This window comes from Bactrocera latifrons, unplaced genomic scaffold (assembly GCF_001853355.1).
Source record: "Bactrocera latifrons isolate USDA-ARS-PBARC rearing strain unplaced genomic scaffold, ASM185335v1 scaffold_290, whole genome shotgun sequence".
In the NCBI taxonomy this organism is placed as follows: Eukaryota; Metazoa; Arthropoda; class Insecta; order Diptera; family Tephritidae; genus Bactrocera; species Bactrocera latifrons.
In genome coordinates, this window is record NW_017536519.1 from 152,283 (window position 1) to 171,407 (window position 19,125).

Sequence of the window (19,125 nt, forward strand, 5' to 3'; positions counted from 1 at the left end):
AAAAACCATATCTCAGGAAGTACTCAACCGATTTCAATGAAATTCGGTGTATAATATTTTCTTAACACTCTGATGACATTCACCAAATATGGGTGAAATCGGTTCACAACCACGCCTGAAATCTCGATTATCATTTTATCATGCGAGAGTATAAAATGTTCGGTGACACCCGAACTTAGCCCTTCCTTACTTGTTATATTTGCTATTTCCCCTTCTTCGCATAAGCATAAGCAGGTAGGCGCAAGCTCCAATTAGTTATCCGGGCTTATATACTTGTTGTTTGTAAGCTGCAGTATGTTTTCCCCCTATCCTAGCTGTGCTGATCTGCACGGTAAGTGCAAGTGCCCTTATGCATATATACCACTGGACAACGTGTTTGAGCTTATTCATCGATCAGCCAGGAAAGTGGAAGGACATACTGCGGTAAATAGTAATCAATAATGTAATAATTTATAAATGTCTATTGCCTTACGTATTGTTATTTAGAAATAAACCATTTGTAACCATTTAAACATTGCTCCATTTGAAGCTATTTTGGAAACCAAACCAAATGCGTTGAACTCGCCCCACTTGATCGATGACAATATATATTCAATGCATGGCAGGCAATCAAAGAAGTAATAGAGGCTTGTTGGGAAAGCTTCGTTCTAAGAACTACGATGTTCTCTCGCCAGGATGTTAAGAGCATTCTCGGAAATTGTTTATTTTTTWTTGTTTGGTTTTTGCCAAAATGTTACAATTAAGTGAAAAAACATCAAGATAAGGAAAAAAGGGGTCATAAGGTCATTAGGACATTAGGTCATAAAAAAACTGACACATACGAACGCTAAACCCTTTGAGGGTTTTACTATACCGACCTAGTACCATCACCCTGACTTGGAATTTTTCACCACCCAGACAATAATCCCAAAAATGCGTTACAGAGTACATAAAACATCTGAAATAGTCCAGTTATTATAGTAAGTTCACCAAGGAATTCGAGATAACCAGCTGTAAGTCTGTAAATATTTCTCGAATTCCGAGACTCTTACCTAATTTAAGCTTAAATGACTGGACTAAAAGCCACTATTTATTGTTAAAGTGCGTTCAAAAAAAAAAAAAAAAACAAAAAAAAAAGGTTTTCTCTTACGAGATCTGTTCGTGGAAAACTATTTTTTCTGCAAACCAACACAATGGAAGACTGGAAACGTGACTGAGAAGTCATTAAGACGGAGGAATCACGTGAGATCTATAAATGAGATCATATTAATTGTTTATTTATTTATAAATGTGAAAAAAAAAAATAATACAATTATTTTATTTACACGAAAAAAGGAGCACTGGCTGCCAGGGCCTTCGGCTATATTTATTGTTATTTTGAGGTGTTTCGCAAAAAACCTGAGCCTAGTTGGAATATAAAATTTATAGAAAGGACTTACTACTTTACGGCAAAATTAACAACGATTGATACAGCATGAAGAGAATGATCCGAGATATAAGTACAGACTCTGTACTCAATTTTATCAAGAAAACTAATTATTATTTTAGATTAGCCATCACAGTCACCAGACTCCTATCCAGTTGAGAATGTTTTGGCTTCAATGACAGTCCATACATCCAAAAATATTTGACATCATCAGAATATTTCGCATTTTAAATTTTTACAACATTCCTCCAATAAACGTAAACCTCCACTTTGGAATACGAAAACATTTTTGGAGTTTTTTGAACATGCTGTCCCCTGAAGTTATAACATCTCATGGGCTTGAAGCGTAAATAAACTTGCAACAGATTGGATTTTTTTTTTTATTTTTGAGTAAAACGACAAAAACAGATTTTTGTTACTGAAATACTTTTAAGAAAAGGAAATATTTTTACAAAAATGAAAACCGACATCTTGTTGCAGCAAATCTATGGCATACACGCTTGAATRCATATGTGAGCACCTCATATTCAAAATATCGATGATTGGCCGAAAGCAATGAATCTCTTTGTAGAAATTTTTGATTGCAAGTAAAATATCGGTTAGTTGAAAGAAAGTCACTGAAGTTATCCCCCGCTGCAGCAACGGACAAAAGGCCCAACGAATGCAGGAGCCGAGGAGTTTATTTTTATTCACATCTCCACATGCTTGTAGGTATGTGTATATATGTGTGTGTGTGTGCTTATGTGAATTTGACAAATAGCTGCAGGCGCGCCCATGTAAGATACATAACTCAACAATGGGAGAGATTTAATGAAATTTTTGGCCAACAAGCAGCACAACCAAAAGCACACAGCAGAGACGGCCGGAAAAGACTCACAGCAGTGCAATTCATATTCTAGTAGCAATGAAACCGTAAAAACAATTATACATGTAATATTGCAATTATTTAAACAAACCAGCACACACAGACATGATACTCACAGTTGCTAGCGCCCACAGTTAGATGCAACACAGTTACGTGCAAGAGTGTTGATTAACATGTTCACACATTCTATGTATTACGCTCGTGTAAGTACGTCTGAAATAAGAGTTTTTCACATCACCATTTCTTAGTTGTGAAAACCTGACGATAAAAGGCATTTGGAATCGTTCATATATATATAWACGGCCGATCAAGGTCTTTGTGTTGATTACCAGTTTATCTCTCAAATGATTCTCAAAATATAAATTGTGGAATATATGTATTTTGAGTTTTAAAGAAAACACTGAAAATGATTTTGAAATAGAATTTATTCAAATATCTGATTACAGATGAAGAGTTTAAAGTCGCATGTAGTTAAATTAATAAAGAGATTTAACAAGTATTGCGAACTCGAACTTTAGTTCCAATCGAACTTCGTTGGAATGAAACTAATAAGAGATGTTTCGAATCATCTGCAAACATTTCTAATCAGAAATTATATAAACCACGAGATCTGGAAAAATATAGTCTACCACAGATTCATTTAGATTATGTTATCAGAAAAGCCGTTAGGTAGTTGGAACTTATATGGTCTTTACAATTGTTTCGATAATAAATGAAATTTGATCGAGCTCCAGTGGCAAACTTTTGAATGCGCGTTGATATGGATGAAGATTTATGCCAAGAATGTAACTAAACAATACTTTTCATTTCAGAAGCGATCACACGACTTTGATCGTACATAATTTCTTATATAGTCGAGAAGTAACTGCGACTTTTTTGTTCGAAACACTAAGGATAAAGCGTTATCTTAGCGTAAAAGAATTGAAACACCCATCGAAAGATAAATATTTAAAGTAACGAGAGACCAGTAAGATATTTATTTTCAAGTTGTAACGGTTGACGGTTAACGGTTATCAGGAAAAGTCCTTTGAACTGATGTTTCGGGTCTATGGCTGTCTCCTTTTGTGAAACGTCCGCCAATGCAAGCGATATATTTAGTGAAATTTAGGATATTCTGGTACATTATGGGGTTTGATATGTAACTGAGCAGAATAGATCCAAAACTACGCTTTTGTCACCGTTACCCTAAATTTTCAATATATCGCAATTTCGTTTGCCACCAACTATAGAAATAAGAGAAAATGGAAATACTGTTGCGGTAGCTGCAATACCCTTCAAAAATACATAATATTAAAACCAAGAACTGGATCGATCGGTACCATCTATATAAAATATAGAAATTGATGGTTTTGATCAGTTAAAGGAAAACTTTCAGATCGAAACAGAGACTGATGAATATTTCTAAATCGATTCAGCTTGTCACGCCGACTATGTTAATATATAGTATATTTGATATAGTATCCGAAGTTGCCTTCTGAAAGTTACAAACATCTCTGTTCAAGGTATATAAACTCAATATAAATTTCTTTAAATTATAACTTTTTTTAATAAAATAAAAATTATTATAGATAGTTTAGCAAAGTCGTAGTACATTTTTTATTCTGCAAGCAATAAGTAAGGTCATGTTTTAAGTGATTTTTTGTTCACCAAGAAGAATGTACCTTCCCCACGGAGAAAGGATTATTCAAATTCGTCAAGTTTCGAAGCCTTTGAGACTTGGGTGGATATTGGATCCGAAGTGACGAGGAAAATCATCGAGGTGATCACCTAGAAAAGGTATTTCAACCTAATTGCCCAAAGAACAACTTTAATCTGTCAATCTTACCCGACAAAGGTAACTAGTCGCTCGAGTCTTTTAAGACTTCACCATACGAAATTATTAGATTTATAAACGAACTTAAAATAAAAAAGTCGCCAGACCAGGAAATTATTACCCCAAAAATGCTAATTGCGTAACCAAATACTGTGGTAGAAATGCTCTCTTTGCTCTTCAATGCAATTTTTAGTTTTGGATACTATCCAATGTCATGGAAAAAGTCGTAGATTATTATGATAGATAAACACGGGAGACACTTAACACTATCGTCTTAATACAGACCAATCCGTCTTTTACCCACTCTTTGTAAAATATTTCAAAAAGTGTTACCATTAAAGATGTATCCTTTCCTCCACGAAAATAATATAATACCAAAACGCCAATTCGGGTTTAGTGCGAAACATAGCCCGATAGAGCAAGTAATAGAATTACTGTTCAGCAATATTTCTAGAAGTAGATCAGGCGTTTGATAAGGTGTAGCATAAAGGCCTTCTTTATAAGAATAAAAAATTCTAACATTAGAATTGTTTAAAACATTATTTTCACAGACGAGCTTGTATCTCTAAGTACACAAATATTTGATTTTATAGAGTATATGTATATATATATCGGATATTGAGCAAAATATCTTTAGAACTAAAACTAAAATTATTTTTGCTCCGCCGGGAGTAGGGTCTACGCAATCGAAATCAACTTGGATTTCTCTCCGATCAAGGATTATCAACTCGACAGCACTCCTCAAAATTATTTGTGATAGTTTCTGTTGACAAGAGCCACAACAACAAAAAGAAGTGGACTTTTCTATACACTTGGAAATATATTGCAGCCTTTCAATAACTAAAACCAAAAAAACAAAAACAAAAAAAATAATTCAATTTTGTTTCGGATGGGCCCGAGCATAACTCTTCCTATGCGTTCTTTTTCAGTGTAGTGCAGTGCAAGGGAAAAAATATTGCACAATTTTCTACCTCGAAAAAATAAATTACTCACTGAAAATGTTGCAGTGTTCCAGTGCTTTATTAGTCGAACGTACATTTCGTTATGTGTTTGAACTAACGAATAGACGACGTGTGTCTGTAAGTGCACAGTGTGTATATGTATTAACGTATGTACGTAGATTCTTTATTTCATATTTTCTAATAAATTTTTCAAAGTTTGTTTTTGAAAGCCCTCCAGTCTTTTAATATCTACAAGTGCCCATACAAATATATTTGCACAACTTTGTTGCGCTGCGTCTTGCATACATGCACACACGTTCCCGCATGCATATGTTCGTATGTGTATGTACATTCAGTTCACCGAGTAGACGAAGGCGCATACATGCACTAACATGTAAATATGTATAAATATATATGGTACATTGCATATCAACTCATAAGTCACCCACACTCAATTGTGTATGTGTGTATTCTAAAGCAGAGGTAAGAGCGAGTGTAACTTCTATTCCCACTACGGCGACTTCTCTGGCTGTAGGGCATTCGTGTATACACACACACACACTCCCACATACATACTCACAACATCCACTTCGTTTGTAGCCTGTCCACCATCATCCCTACGAATCATTCAACCATACTGCCATGCATCCTTCATTGCTCGCGGCCATCCTCTTACTAACCCAACAGCCAGTTAGCGAAGTCACTCCCCACCGTCACCATCGCCAACATCACCGGCCCAGTCATGTGCGCCGCCTTTGCCGTCACCATTATTGTCATCCGAGTCCTTGCTCAGTGTCGTTATCGCCTTTTGGCTCTAAGCTTTGTTTGCCTCCACATATTGCTGTTCCACTGCGCTCTTGCCTCTGCTACGTCGAAACCACCTCGTCTACCACGGGTTGCCTCGTCGTAGCGCGCACAAGCCAAAGTTTTTCATTTGCCATCTCATCAGCGTTGTGATTTAATTCAGTGCAAAAGGCAACACTGCAACAATAACAACAAGCCACCGCACAAACATCTTACCAACCAAACAAAAAGAGCCAAACACCGACCCACCTCGACCCTGGACTCAGACCAGCACCAAGTGCTTGCGCTTGGCGAACGGACAGCCCTATTCCTCGTATGTGCTAGCATGTGTTTGTGCGAAGAAGCGGTAACGCAGTGAAACCAGAATCAAACCAAATGAATCGAAACCCATCCAAATGCCCGTAGGCGATGAATTTTTCTTAACTTGGCCCCAAGGAGTTTTTGATTTGTGTGCTTCTTTCGTATTCGTTTTTGGTAAACATTGCTGTTGCTTTCGCCATTGTTATTGTTGTTATTTTAGTTTTCCAAATATTTTTGTTTTGTTTTGTTTCACATCCGACAACGCTATCGCAGTCGTCGTCAGCGTTGTTGTAGTCGACGGCGTCGTCATCATCGTCCACCTCATCGATTTGCTCAGCTCTAGATTCTCCCGCTCGCTTTTCTCGTTTTATGCTATCTTCTTTTTTTGTGTTTTTCTTTCCCATATTGCCTTCGGTGCAATTCTCTGGTGTGCCTTCATCTAGTCTATACTCGCCTGTGTGTGTATGAGTATAATCTTTAGTCGCTGTTAGTGCTGTTGGTGGCTTATGCTTGGGTGGAGTTGCTGATGGCGCTGTTGCATTGGGGCAGTAGGAGTTGCAGTGTACGTCTATTAGTTCGGATATTTTGCAAAAAATGAGAGGAGAAGGAAAACTTTCGTAACGTTTCAAGCAAAGCGCTTAGAAGGGAAGTGCATACTTTCGTATGTGTAAATATGTGTGCTTATGTGTAGTGAGATCCATATGAGTTCAAAGTTTTACTCAAATGAGTTGTGAGTCTGCGATATGGAAAGATGCCGTACCCTGCATGTAGCGAGTGATTTACTACTTTTATTTTCAAGTTCTCGAAAGCCGCACAGTGTATCGAGTGTGCGTTAACTTCGGCTACACCGAAGCTGTAGTACCCTTCGCAGATATATTTCTCATAGCAGAAAAGGGCATCAAAAGGACTTTAGCTTGGTTTTGATAKATCAGATTGTATGGCAGCTATAGAATAAAGTGGCCCGATCTCAACAATATGTTCGGAGATTACAACGATGCCTTGGACAATAATCTATGCCGAAATTTTTAAAAGCATCTCTTCAAAAAAGAAGTTTTAAATACAATGACCGGTTTTTCATCGGTCAGTTTGTATGTCAAGTATATGATTTAGTAGATCAATCTCAAAAATTTCTCCGAAGATTCTCCGATGACTTGCCAAATTTCGTGACAAAATTCGTCATAAAAAAGGTTTTCCTTACTAGGATAAGTATTTGATTGTTCAGTTTGTTCAGCACGGCAGAGTTTTTAAGTCGGGCTCGAACACGACCAAGGTGGAAAAGTTGTCTATTCCAACTAACTAAATGGAACCAAATAAAACATGACTTTTACAAGCATTTTGAAAGTATTAGTGACCAAAGAAATGTTCCAATCAATACGTTTTTAAGCACCGTGGGGTATAAGCCGTTGGCGGCAGGGACTCACATAAAATCACAACGACTATTGTTCAGTTTGTTTGTCAGCTAAATACTACAGTGCGGCTCCAGATAGATATCTAAAAATCTGAGGGACAATTTCTCATTCATCATTTCATTTATAAATACATTTTAAAGGTTCACAGACGTTCCCTTCTGGGTGTTACAAACTTCGTGGTAAACTAAAATAATAATAATGTCGGTACTTCATAAAAAAAACTAAATAACTGAGCGTTGTTTGTTAAGCTTTAGCTCTGAATACTCTTTTTGTATCATTACGGAAAGTTTTTCGGGTATTCTTGTAAATGAAATGGTACTCCCAGGTACACTAAGTACAACAACACTGATCTTTATAGGCTCGAGTATTGTTGTCAGAAACTCTTTTAGAAACGATAATCTAACAGAATTTTCCTTTTCATATTTAAGAAAAAATGAATACTATTTGGTCGTTCTGCGTCCAGTGTTCCGAGCCTTCCAGTATATCTGCTACCTCGTTGCGCCTTCGAGCGATAATTTCTCAGTGCAGTTTTTCTGCTTCAGCGACAACGAGACGCTGCGTCTACTTTTCCGCCCTCCTCCCTAGTTTAACTTCATTCGCCATTTATGCACTGTTTTATTCTGTCGCCCTGCCTGCACTATGAACTTGATATTTTGATTATTGTGGGAGGACAAACGATATTTCATAAGAATATCAAGCTGCAAGCGCCGCATTGTTAAGTTAGGCATCGGAAGCAGCGCAGCAACTACCCGGCTGGAAAATGTGGACTGTTTATAAATTAACAATGTATTTTAGTGTCGTCTTGACTATGTTTACCAAGCGTTAGGAGGATTCTGATATGGTCTGGTATAGTTATAATCGGATATGTAAGGCATGATGAGAATCAAACGTCGATAGAAGTTGGCATTTCAGTAATCACTTGCTTAAGTTAAATTTATAGAGATCAGTTTACGGCAGGGGTCAATTACTAAATTGCGTTACAACTCAAGAATTTGCGAAAAGAATTGGTTCATTGGAAATTAAATTTTTGTTACCAGAAAACTGTTTCGGGGGAGTGTTGCATAACTTTAGGCGCTCAGATTTCAATTGTTTGAAAGATTTAAGGATACTTTAAGTTAAAAACATTGGGGACAAAAGAATCACTGTAGAAATAATAGTATGGCGGGAAGTTTAGAAACCGTCTACTCAAAGAAATATTGATTTCTAAATTATTTTTCAACTTTTTCAAATATATAAAAGATGTAGGAAATTAAAGTTTGCTAAAATGATGACAAACGTTTCAAAAAAATTGTTTAGAGAAATTCCTTTAATATTTAAAATTAAATTTTGTTGTTAGCATCGTTCGCATCACCTGGTTGAGTTTTGTGGGCAATAAAATGAAGGTAACTTTTAAAATAATTAAAAATCTCTGCGTTGCACTATGTTCGATTTTCTCACAGGGTAGCTATACACAATAACACACATGTTATTTCAAACAAATCCGCTTGTAGGTACTTTTCATTTGTTTTATCTCTCACTCCCTAGCCACGATGCCTTCATTGAGTCGTAGCTGGCTTTTGTTGATATTAAAGCGAATTGGTGCTCGTGTGTGTGTGCATTTGCTTATAGGATTTTACATATGTGTGGCATTCTTAGTGTAGTGTGGTTTCGGTTTTGGCTTCAGTTGAGCCGAAGCAAAGCACAAAACCTCTGAGGGCAGTTTAAAATTGAGATAAGGTTTATGCCTGAAAAACTTTTCTACGTATGCTAAGATACAGATGTTTGCACATGCACACCTACACCGGCACATGAACACATCCACATTGGCGAGTATGCACATGCAATATCTTTTAAATACAAATACAAACACATATACTAGTAAGTAAACACAAACAAATAGAGAGGAAAGAAAAGATTTCTCTTTTTTGTGACTCGAAGCGTTCCGCTGGGGAGGCATGAACGGAAGAGTACACGGATAAAGGCTCATTCCTACTTATGTACGTTGCCACAAGGATTACACACACAGCGCCACAGGCAGCATTCGGAGAGTTTATGTTATTGGCTGCTGTTGTTGTTGTTGTTCCAGATATCTTACTGCTAATTGAACAGGCGCTGCTGCCGCTGCTTGCTGTGCCAGCTACTTACGAACGTAAACTTCAGTTGCTAGTCGAAGCCAAAATGCTCGACTTCGATTCTAATTGCTCTAATTGTTTCACTAACGCGTCGGCTTTAAGAGCATGTAGACACAGCTTAYCGAATTCTTGTTTTTTTTATGAATGGTCCACTGTGAAACAATGTAAACTTAGAGCTCAGAGCGCTTATGGGTTATATGACTTTCGAAAAACTTCATGTTGCAGCTCTCTCAGAGTTTAGTGCCCACAACAGCGCTCGCATACTTTGTTGTATTTACATGCAACTTCATAAGCTTGTGGCTGTGTGGCATGTACTTGGGTACCGTTGAAAATGCACCCTTCTATGTGTGGCACTAATTCCGGATAAAGAGCCTGCAGGAATTTTAAGCTTGCCACATTTTTCGTCACGATGAAATATTATTATGTGCTTCAGGAGAAAAGAAACATAGAGAAAAGGATAGATACATATGGATTACTTCAAAGCTACAAACTTTAGCCTTGGTGCAATGAAGTTTAGCTCGCTACTGCCTTCAGCAACATTGTACCATATCAAAAATGGTGAGAGCAGCTTTAAAGTCACATCGACATTTTGTTGCGACTGCTCTAGTTTTCTTGCAACCAAACGATTTTTGGTGGTGGAGATGGCTAAATGCCGTGCTGTACTATAAAACTTATGAAATCAAATAGCGAACGTTATTAAGATTATATCTTCAGGAAATTTTGATCTGAATTAATATCCTTATGCACTCGCTTATTAAGGGGACATCACGTGTGATAGCCTGTCTATTTCTGGGAATAGAAAACAAAAAATACTGTGTCGACTGTTTTTAAATTTCAAAAGAGTTATTCAAATAGATATCAGTTGAGATCTTAAATTGAAAGCGTACTAAATACAGCTTGAAAAGTTCCAAGAAGATCCGATGTTTTCGAAGCAAATTTCACACCATTAGACTTTTTCCTATGCAAAGTTTAAACTCAATGTTCTTGGAGCTAAACATCACGCGTATCATTCGCCAGCTATCAGTCGAACAGCTCGAGTCATCGAAAATTGGATTGAAAATCTGAGACGTAGCCGTGGCCAAGATTTGTTAGAGATAATCTTTAACAAATAAATGCAAAAGAATGTTCTTTTGAATGACAATAAACATTTCCCATTTAATTTGAAGTTTTTGTGTTTTTTCTTCAAAAAAGTTGGGATCCTGTTGTTTCAAGAATACATCGTGATACGTCTGAAATTTAAAAAAAAGTTATACGACATCTCTGACTTTGTTAAAATGTTAAAAAATATTTTCCGCTGCTGCAGTGATATCGGCCTGTGCATGCAACCCTAAAATAAAAACTGTAATTAAACGAAACTCCAAAAAAAAAAAAAAAAAAAAAAAAAAAAAAAAAAAAAAAAAAAAAAAAAAAAACCTACGATCAAAAATTTACAAAATTTTAAAAATGAGAATTGTATGAACAATTACATAACAGACAATTGCATACAGGACAGAAAATAATTTAATTTATAATGCAACAAATACTGTTTCGAAAATTTTTTTAAAGATTTTTTGATTGCCTACATCGGCTACCCTTTAAATGGATGTAATTTAAAATCTATTTCAGATAACTATAATTATGAAAAAAAACGATTTTTCAAAAATTCTTACTCGGGGCACACCGACTAGCCCTATTACACATAATTAGAAAACCAGCGAATTTTCCTTACAATTATTATTATTTTCGAAGTATTTTACACCCTTTATATATTTGCAATTTTCGAGAATATATAACGCTCGATTCTTCTAAAATTTAACCCATCCTTATTCGTTGCTTTATTTTAGTCCGGGAAACAACCTTGTCGCTGTCTGTAGTTACTTATGTATGTAGACCAGTACACCAAACGTTATGCACATCTCCACATAACCCCATATACGCGCACACTTTCGGCGATCATGTTTGGCAGCACTCGCGCGCCATTTTCCCTTTGGTCACACACATACCTTTGCAGCTAAACGGATGCAATCTTTGACTCGAAATAACAACAACAACTATAAATTCAGCTCCAGGCATTTGCTTCAGTTTTCTTTTGAGTTTGGCAAACTTTTTCAACTGATTTCGCCATTTGAATTTGATGGGTTTGCTTTGTAGTTTATGAGTTTATTTTCGCTAAAATTTTGTTCCTTCTTAATTTCGATCGACTGCAATAACTTCACATTTGTAAATAAAACAAATATGGAAATGTTAGGTTCAGGTATAATCAAACACCTTCAGCGTTTGGCAAAACTTCATATCAAAAACGTTACGAAAGAATTCGACATTAACTATGCGACGAAATTGTGTATGGTTTACAATCAAATTTGGTATATTTTTAGGTTATAATATACTGCCAATTTAATTAAGAGATCTCACATATTGGCCGATATATGGGGTATAAACTGAGCTATTTTATTCGAGTTTACCTATTTTCACGCTGTTGTAAGAGGTGACAGCATGATTTGTCCTGGGCTAAGTTGGCTGCTATACCTTGAATGGGTTGGAATATCACTCGCCTTCTCGTTTCGAACAAGAAACACGTGTACAAAGTTTCACGACGATTACTCAAGTTAGAGCTTGCACAGACAAGAAGAAGATATTCAACTCATCTCGGCATCCTGATCATTTATATATACATATATATTTTTAGGGTCTCTGACATTTCCTTCTGCGTGATCAATTTCAATATAGCCTGTTCATTTTTGTTACAAAAAGTTGACCTTGACTAAAAAGAGCTGATCCTTCCAGAGCGTTTTCTTTGTAATTGAACCCATGAAGGTATTGACCGAGCATTTCATAACACAACGCACCGACTGGAAATCACCCACTCTTACTTTTACTTTGAATACTTGTTGCATGTGCCTCACTGTGTTGACTGTGAAAGATTTGCATGACTTTCAGCGTAGACAAATAATCAAAGCTGAAAGTTAAGCTTTTTTGCGCTAACAAAATAAACCGAATAAAAATGCCGACCCAAACTTCTTATAGCTCAAAGGAATACACGAAGACTTCGTCAGCGGCAGTGACATATGGTAGACGAGGCGAAAAATGGAGGGCTGTGGCAGCACATTGTAAAACACACAATGTTGTTGTGTTCGTATATTTGAGTTCTTGTTATTGTTTGTTACACGCCGCTGCCGGTACTGCAGCTGCAGGCACTGCGGCATTTTCTTCAGCGAACGAGCTTAACGCGCATAACCTACGCGCCAATGCCGCAAGGCCGGAGTGTGTGGTAAGAGAAATGGATTGAATCTTGAAGTGCGCGCGAGTTAGTGTGATGGCACGGTCGTAAAATATGTCAAACGCATGTGAATAGAGCGCCAATCAGTTTCTGAAGTTTTCAGGCTAAAGCTACAACAAACCTCACTTTTCGATATACAATAGGTAGTTCGTTTCGTTTAGGTTCAGCGAAATAGCTTAACAAAGAGAGCAGAGATTGAATTTGTGCACATTGAACCATTATTCGTTAAACGAACTTTAGAGTTTCGGCAAAAAAATATATTGCAATTTTTACACTTTTCTTATATTTGCAGAAAAAAATGCGATATGGACCGCGAACGCGAAAGAGATACAAAATCCCTCGAACCCCGCGATCTGTCATCGACGGGGCGTATCTTTGCCAGAGGAGACATTAAAATAAGGTAAGATTCGATAGATACATATTTGTGGCAATAAATTATATTTACTTTCTTACCTTGCAGCGCCTCACCCACTGTCTCACCGACGATCTCGAATTCCTCCTCGCCCACACCCACACCTCCAGCCAGCTCATCGGTGCCTCCAATTGGTTTGCCGACCAGCGTGGGTGGCGGAGCATCCAGCGCTCCTGGTAGCGCGTCTGCTGCCAGCGCCAGTTCCTATTTGCATGCTAATCACAAGCCAATCACCGGCATACCATGCGTAGCAGCTGCCTCGCGATACACGGCACCCGTACATATCGATGTGGGTGGCACAATTTACACCAGCTCATTGGAAACGCTCACCAAGTATCCGGACTCAAAGTTGGCAAAGCTCTTCAACGGCACCATACCAATTGTGTTGGACTCGCTGAAACAGCACTATTTCATTGATCGTGATGGGGGCATGTTTCGACACGTACTGAACTTCATGAGAAACTCAAGACTTTTGATTGCCGATGATTTTCCCGATCTCGAATTGCTGCTCGAGGAGGCACGTTACTTTGAGGTGGAGCGTAAGTAAACATAAGCCAGTAATATTTGTCTTTATATAATATAAGCGAGAAAGGTCTAGATTGGGAGCGAACAAACATTGACTGCAAAACTTTTCTATAAAAGATATTTCTTTCTAATTCAATACTTTTCATAACTAAGCAAAATTATAATTGTTCCACTGCGAACTCAAGTGTCAATTTTAAAATTCGTTGCTTGTCAAGTTCTTCTGTTTTGGCGGTTCCAGCCAGAGCCATATCGTTTTTTATTAATATATAATACCTCAAATTATTCTCCAGTTACCGCTTTACGGATATACAGATTCTTCTTCTTATTAATATAAAATACCCCAAATTATTCTGCAGTTAACACTTTACGGATAAACAAATTCTTCGCAGGCATAGCATTGTTCCCTCTGAGACGCCTAGCATAAAAGTAAAGTAAAACCTGTTGTTTTACCAAATCATAGTAGTACTGAGCTTGTGGTGAACACCTTTTGTGAAGTTTCAGATAGACTTSWTTGTGATACCAGATCTAATCCCTTGGACAGCGAAGGGACTAGATATCTAAGACAAGCTCTATACATGACGGGACAGAATCAGAGGAGGGGCTCAAAGTGAGACGCTCATGGCACCTACCTACTTTCCTGCCTAACGCTAAAGTATGGTACTTGTTATAATTCTCAATTGTTAACTCAACCCTTTAAAGCCTTTCGAGTTTTCATGTGACGATCTTGTACACTCTTGTAAGGAGTACCATATCCATTTTACATACCTAACTGCACAATTTTACAAATATTACAAAACTCTAATATGCTTGTATGGATTTTYTCACTTGCAGCGATGATCAAACAATTGGAAAGCATGCGCAAGGATCGCGTACGCAATGGCAATTATCTAGTGGCGCCACCAACACCACCGGCACGCATCAAGAGCAGCCCGCGCACCAACTCCTCCCCCGAATATAATTACGAAGTGGTCGCATTGCATATATCACCCGACTTGGGTGAGCGCATCATGCTCTCCGCTGAGCGCTCACTACTCGATGAAGTCTTTCCCGAAGCCAATCAGGGCACACAGACCAGCCGCAGCGGCGTGTCGTGGAACCAGGGCGATTGGCGGCAAATCATACGCTTTCCATTGAACGGMTACTGCAAGTTGAATTCGGTGCAGGTCCTAACACGCCTACTAAACGCCGGCTTCACCATCGAGGCGAGCACCGGCGGCGGCGTAGAGGGGCAACAGTTCTCCGAGTATCTGCTGGTGCGCCGCATTCCAATGTGATAGTCCTCTGGATGGCAATTTATTTACGTTAAAGTAATTGTTTAAACTTTAAGGAATTTTTAGCGAGAGAAATCAAATATTGAAATAATTCTTGAGGAGAATCAAGCAAATAAAGTAATTTCAAGGAAATGTATGGCATCTGCAGTGAATATGTAGAAAATTAAGATGAAAGTTAAATGTGAGACATTTCTTAACGCGACTCTCGCACACAGCGCATTCGCACGCCATTGCGCATGCGAGTGTGTGTGTGTGAGGTGCGTTTGTTGGCGAAGATGATGCAATATGCCATGCATTTTTAATTAGCTCGTAGTCTAAGGATTTGCAATACATATGTATGCGTATACTCAATGTAACTAAATTAATTAATTAGTGTTTTAAGCTCCTAGAGTTAATTGAATGAAAACAAAAATAATTTATTGTTCTAACTTTTTTAATTTGACAAAATTTAGTTTAGACGAAAACATGTTGAACGCACTGATTTGCTTGGCGAATTGATTTATTGTACAATTTTAGCTTAAAACGTAAAATTATTGAGATATTGTTTACACTGAACACTGCTGGAACTTCCGTTAATTTAATYTTAAGACAAAGTTTTTAGAAATCCGATTTTACATGAAGAGATTTTGTAGAAGGAGTCAGGTGAAGGTCGATGAACTTATGTACACGCATGCATGCACTTCTTTGTGTGTATGTGTGTGTTGCATTTGCATTAAACGTTTTATGAATGTAACTTTTACAGAAAATTAAATACTACAATACAGATATAACGTATTAGAATAAATAAAATCAACGCTCATATATACATACATACATACATCACATTAGATGTTTTGAAACGTGGTACTCAATAAATTAATTATGTAAAATTAATTACATTAAATGGAATTAATCGTACTTTTGGCTTTCAATTCGGTAACTGTATTCGGTAAATGCGAAGAGTAAGTAAAATATAGAGTTTTTCAATAGAGCCCAACAAAAGTAGACCGATAGGGACGACGTCATGTTTTTCCCGCWCTTTTGACATTTCCCTTCAGTAAAGTTTGCCATTTCATCATGGAAAGATATACGATCCAACAAYAAGTTGAAAAGTTGAAATTATTAAAATTTACTACTGAAATTCGAAGTCAGTGGCCTTAACTTTAAAAGCGGGTTATTCAATAAGAGCTCTACAAAATTTTTTTTAATAAAAACGATTGGGGATTTCAAAGAAATTATTTATTCCTGGGAAAGTACATTCGTTTGTACTCCATGAGTCMCCCCGCAAAAAATTACTGTTTGGTGCGGTTTATGGACCTGCGRCGTCATAGGGCCGTAACTCTTCCGTGATGATCAAGGGCAGCACGCTACTGTGAATGAAAATCGCTACCGCTCCGTGATAACCGAATAATTTTGCCCCGAATTGGATGATATGGACATTCCACACAGCGAATGTCACAATTGATTTATTGAAAACCAAGTTTGGTGAACGTCTATGCTCTATGACAACAAGTCAGAGGCGATTGATGAACTTCATACGAATATCGAACGTGAAATTGCAGCAGTATATGCCGATTTATGCTTGAAAACCGTCGAACATTGAGTTGAGCGTCTGGACTTCTGCAAGCGTGCCCGTGGTGACAATGCAAAATAAATCAAGTTCCATACAAAATGGTACCGAAWAAACTTTCACWGGWATAAAGAATTTCATTGATATACCAAAGCGTCYATCCATAATTTAAGTATGCTCTGGGTATCGGTCACTAGATCACCTTTGGGGGCTCTACAAGTGTATGCTCCGGTCTTGAAACCTTCAGTTAGCCGCCGCATCTTTTCGTACAATTTTGAACCATTACYCCTGTCGGCCAGCTTATCAAGATCGTCATTCTCACGGATTTACTCTTTCTTTTTCTGTATACAAATGCGTCTCGCTYCCTTTTTCAACTCTCGGTGTCTATCCCGTCCCGCGCCCGTCTGTTTTCTCTCCGCGGCACTCCTCGTCGTACCAGCTGTTCTTTTGCATTTTCCGAAAACCAATGGTGTCGGTTGCAGCTGTACGTAAGGAGTTTGAAATGCCGTCCCACAGTTCCCTTATACCKAGTTGTTGACGAGTGCTCTCAGAGAGCAGGAGTGCAAGCCGAATAGAAAATCRTTCRGCTATYTGCTGCGATTGCARCTTTTCGATGTCGAATCTTCTCTGTGTTTGTTGACGTGCGTGCTTTGCTGTACAGAAGCRGGTGCGAATCTTGGCTCCAACAAGGTAGTAGTCCGAGTCGATGTTAGGACCTCTGAGCGCACGCACGTCTAGAATACTGGAGGCGTGTCTTCCGTCTATCAACATAATCGGTCTGGTTGGTGGCTTTTCGATCCGGATACAGCCAGGTAGCTTGRTGAATCTTCTTATGCTKGAATCTAGTACTACAGATAACCTTAACGTGACCCGACAAAGTCGATCAGCCTATACCCATTTGBGGATGTTTCCTCGTGGAGGCTGAATTTACCGACCGTCGTGTCAAAGATACCYTCTTTGCCCTCCTTGGCGTTAAAGTCGCCAAGAACGATTTTGWTATCGTGGCGGAGGCAGCTCTCATAGGCGCGCTTCATGCACTCATAGAAGGCGTCTTTAGTCACATCGTCCTTCGCTTCCGTCGAAGCGTGGGCGCAAATCATCGATATGTTGAAGAACCTCGCTTTGATTCGGATTSTGGTTAGTACTCGGCGACGGAGAATCTCTCCCACCACGAATCCCACACCAAAYTTGSGCTCCTTTATATGGCCCCTGTAGTAAATGCCACAAGGACCTACTCGTCTCTGTCCTTGTCYCGTCCAYCGCATTTCTTGGRCGGCGGTGATGTCACCTTTATTTTTACGAGGACATCAACCAGCTGGGGAGCGGCACMTTCCMAATTAAGGAACCGGACATTCCAGGTRCATGCCCTCAAATCATWGTCCTTAATTCRTTTGCCATGGTCGTCATCAAAAGGGATGTCACTCATYCGTGGCTTGTTGTTTCCTTTCATARGGGGTGTTTTTTKACGTGGCGGGTTCCAAACCCAGCGTACAATCCTATGTAGGGAATGTTTCGYCTTCTCACTTYAGCTCGCCTTCAAACYGATGTTTTTAGRCTACCCAGAGRATACTTGGTCAAAGAGCGGAAGTCGTGAGCTGCTTGAGTCATATGTAAAAGAATCGTTTCTGGCCACTCCCAAGTGAATGGCGATCAGAGAACTTTCCTCACTTGCGTGAACTTCTACACATGACTCCATCCWCCGCCAAACTAATACGGGTGTATTATAGAAACTGACGTTGAGCAACACCGAAAGCTCCGGGACGGCACTCCCTACCGTTTAACTTCTTCAACCAATTGCTGAAAATAAAAATACGAACTATAGAGTTAAATAGAGAAGGTAAAGTCTGCTATAAGAGTTTACAGCTGCTGACGTATGCCGATGATATTGACTTAATTGGCCATAACTACCGCGCCGTTCGCACATCACTTTTGATAGTCATAACTTTGAAGTCGTTGATAATTTTGTCTACCGGGGCACCAACACCAACAACAATATCAGCCTTGAAATCCAACGCAGTATTACTCTTGCCTACAGGTGTTATTTTGAACTGAGTATGCAGTTGAGAAGGAAAGTCCTCTCCCGATGAACAAAGACCAAACTCTATAAGTCCCTCATAATTCCCGTCCGGAGACATGGACAATGACATCATCTGATGAAAGGGTCATAAGAGTTTTTTAGAGAATAGTTTTGTGGAAGATTTATGGTCCTCTGCGCATTGGCGAGTTTGACATAGTTCAGCGAATCAGGAGATAGCAGCTGTCTTGGCTATATCATGTTGTGCGGATGGAAGAGAACAAATGAGTTTGGAGTGAGTCATCGCGAACCAGGCCTATGCAGTGATYACTTTGCATATTGTTCCAAAAAAGCCGAACGGAGCTAACTAAGCTATCTCGTGAGCACCCCTGGTATAATTTKCACTCTTATTACGTATTTACAGATCGAATTGCGCGAGTACAGCTGCCT

General features: G+C 38.5%; 1 protein-coding gene across 2 annotated transcripts in view; it reads left to right on the top strand.

Annotated features, from left to right (window-relative positions):
• LOC108970232 (BTB/POZ domain-containing protein kctd15-like) overlaps positions 1-15,990 on the top strand; it is a 97,204-nt gene extending 81,214 nt beyond the window's left edge. For both annotated transcript variants that reach the window (XM_018935503.1, XM_018935502.1), the window contains exons 4-6: positions 13,197-13,304; positions 13,365-13,855; positions 14,673-15,990. In XM_018935503.1, coding sequence (XP_018791048.1) covers positions 13,210-13,304; positions 13,365-13,855; positions 14,673-15,115 — 1,029 coding nt within the window. In that variant the 5' untranslated portion in view covers positions 13,197-13,209 and the 3' untranslated portion in view covers positions 15,116-15,990. The remainder of the gene's footprint in view (positions 1-13,196; positions 13,305-13,364; positions 13,856-14,672) is intronic.
• The last annotated feature ends 3,135 nt before the right edge of the window (positions 15,991-19,125 follow it).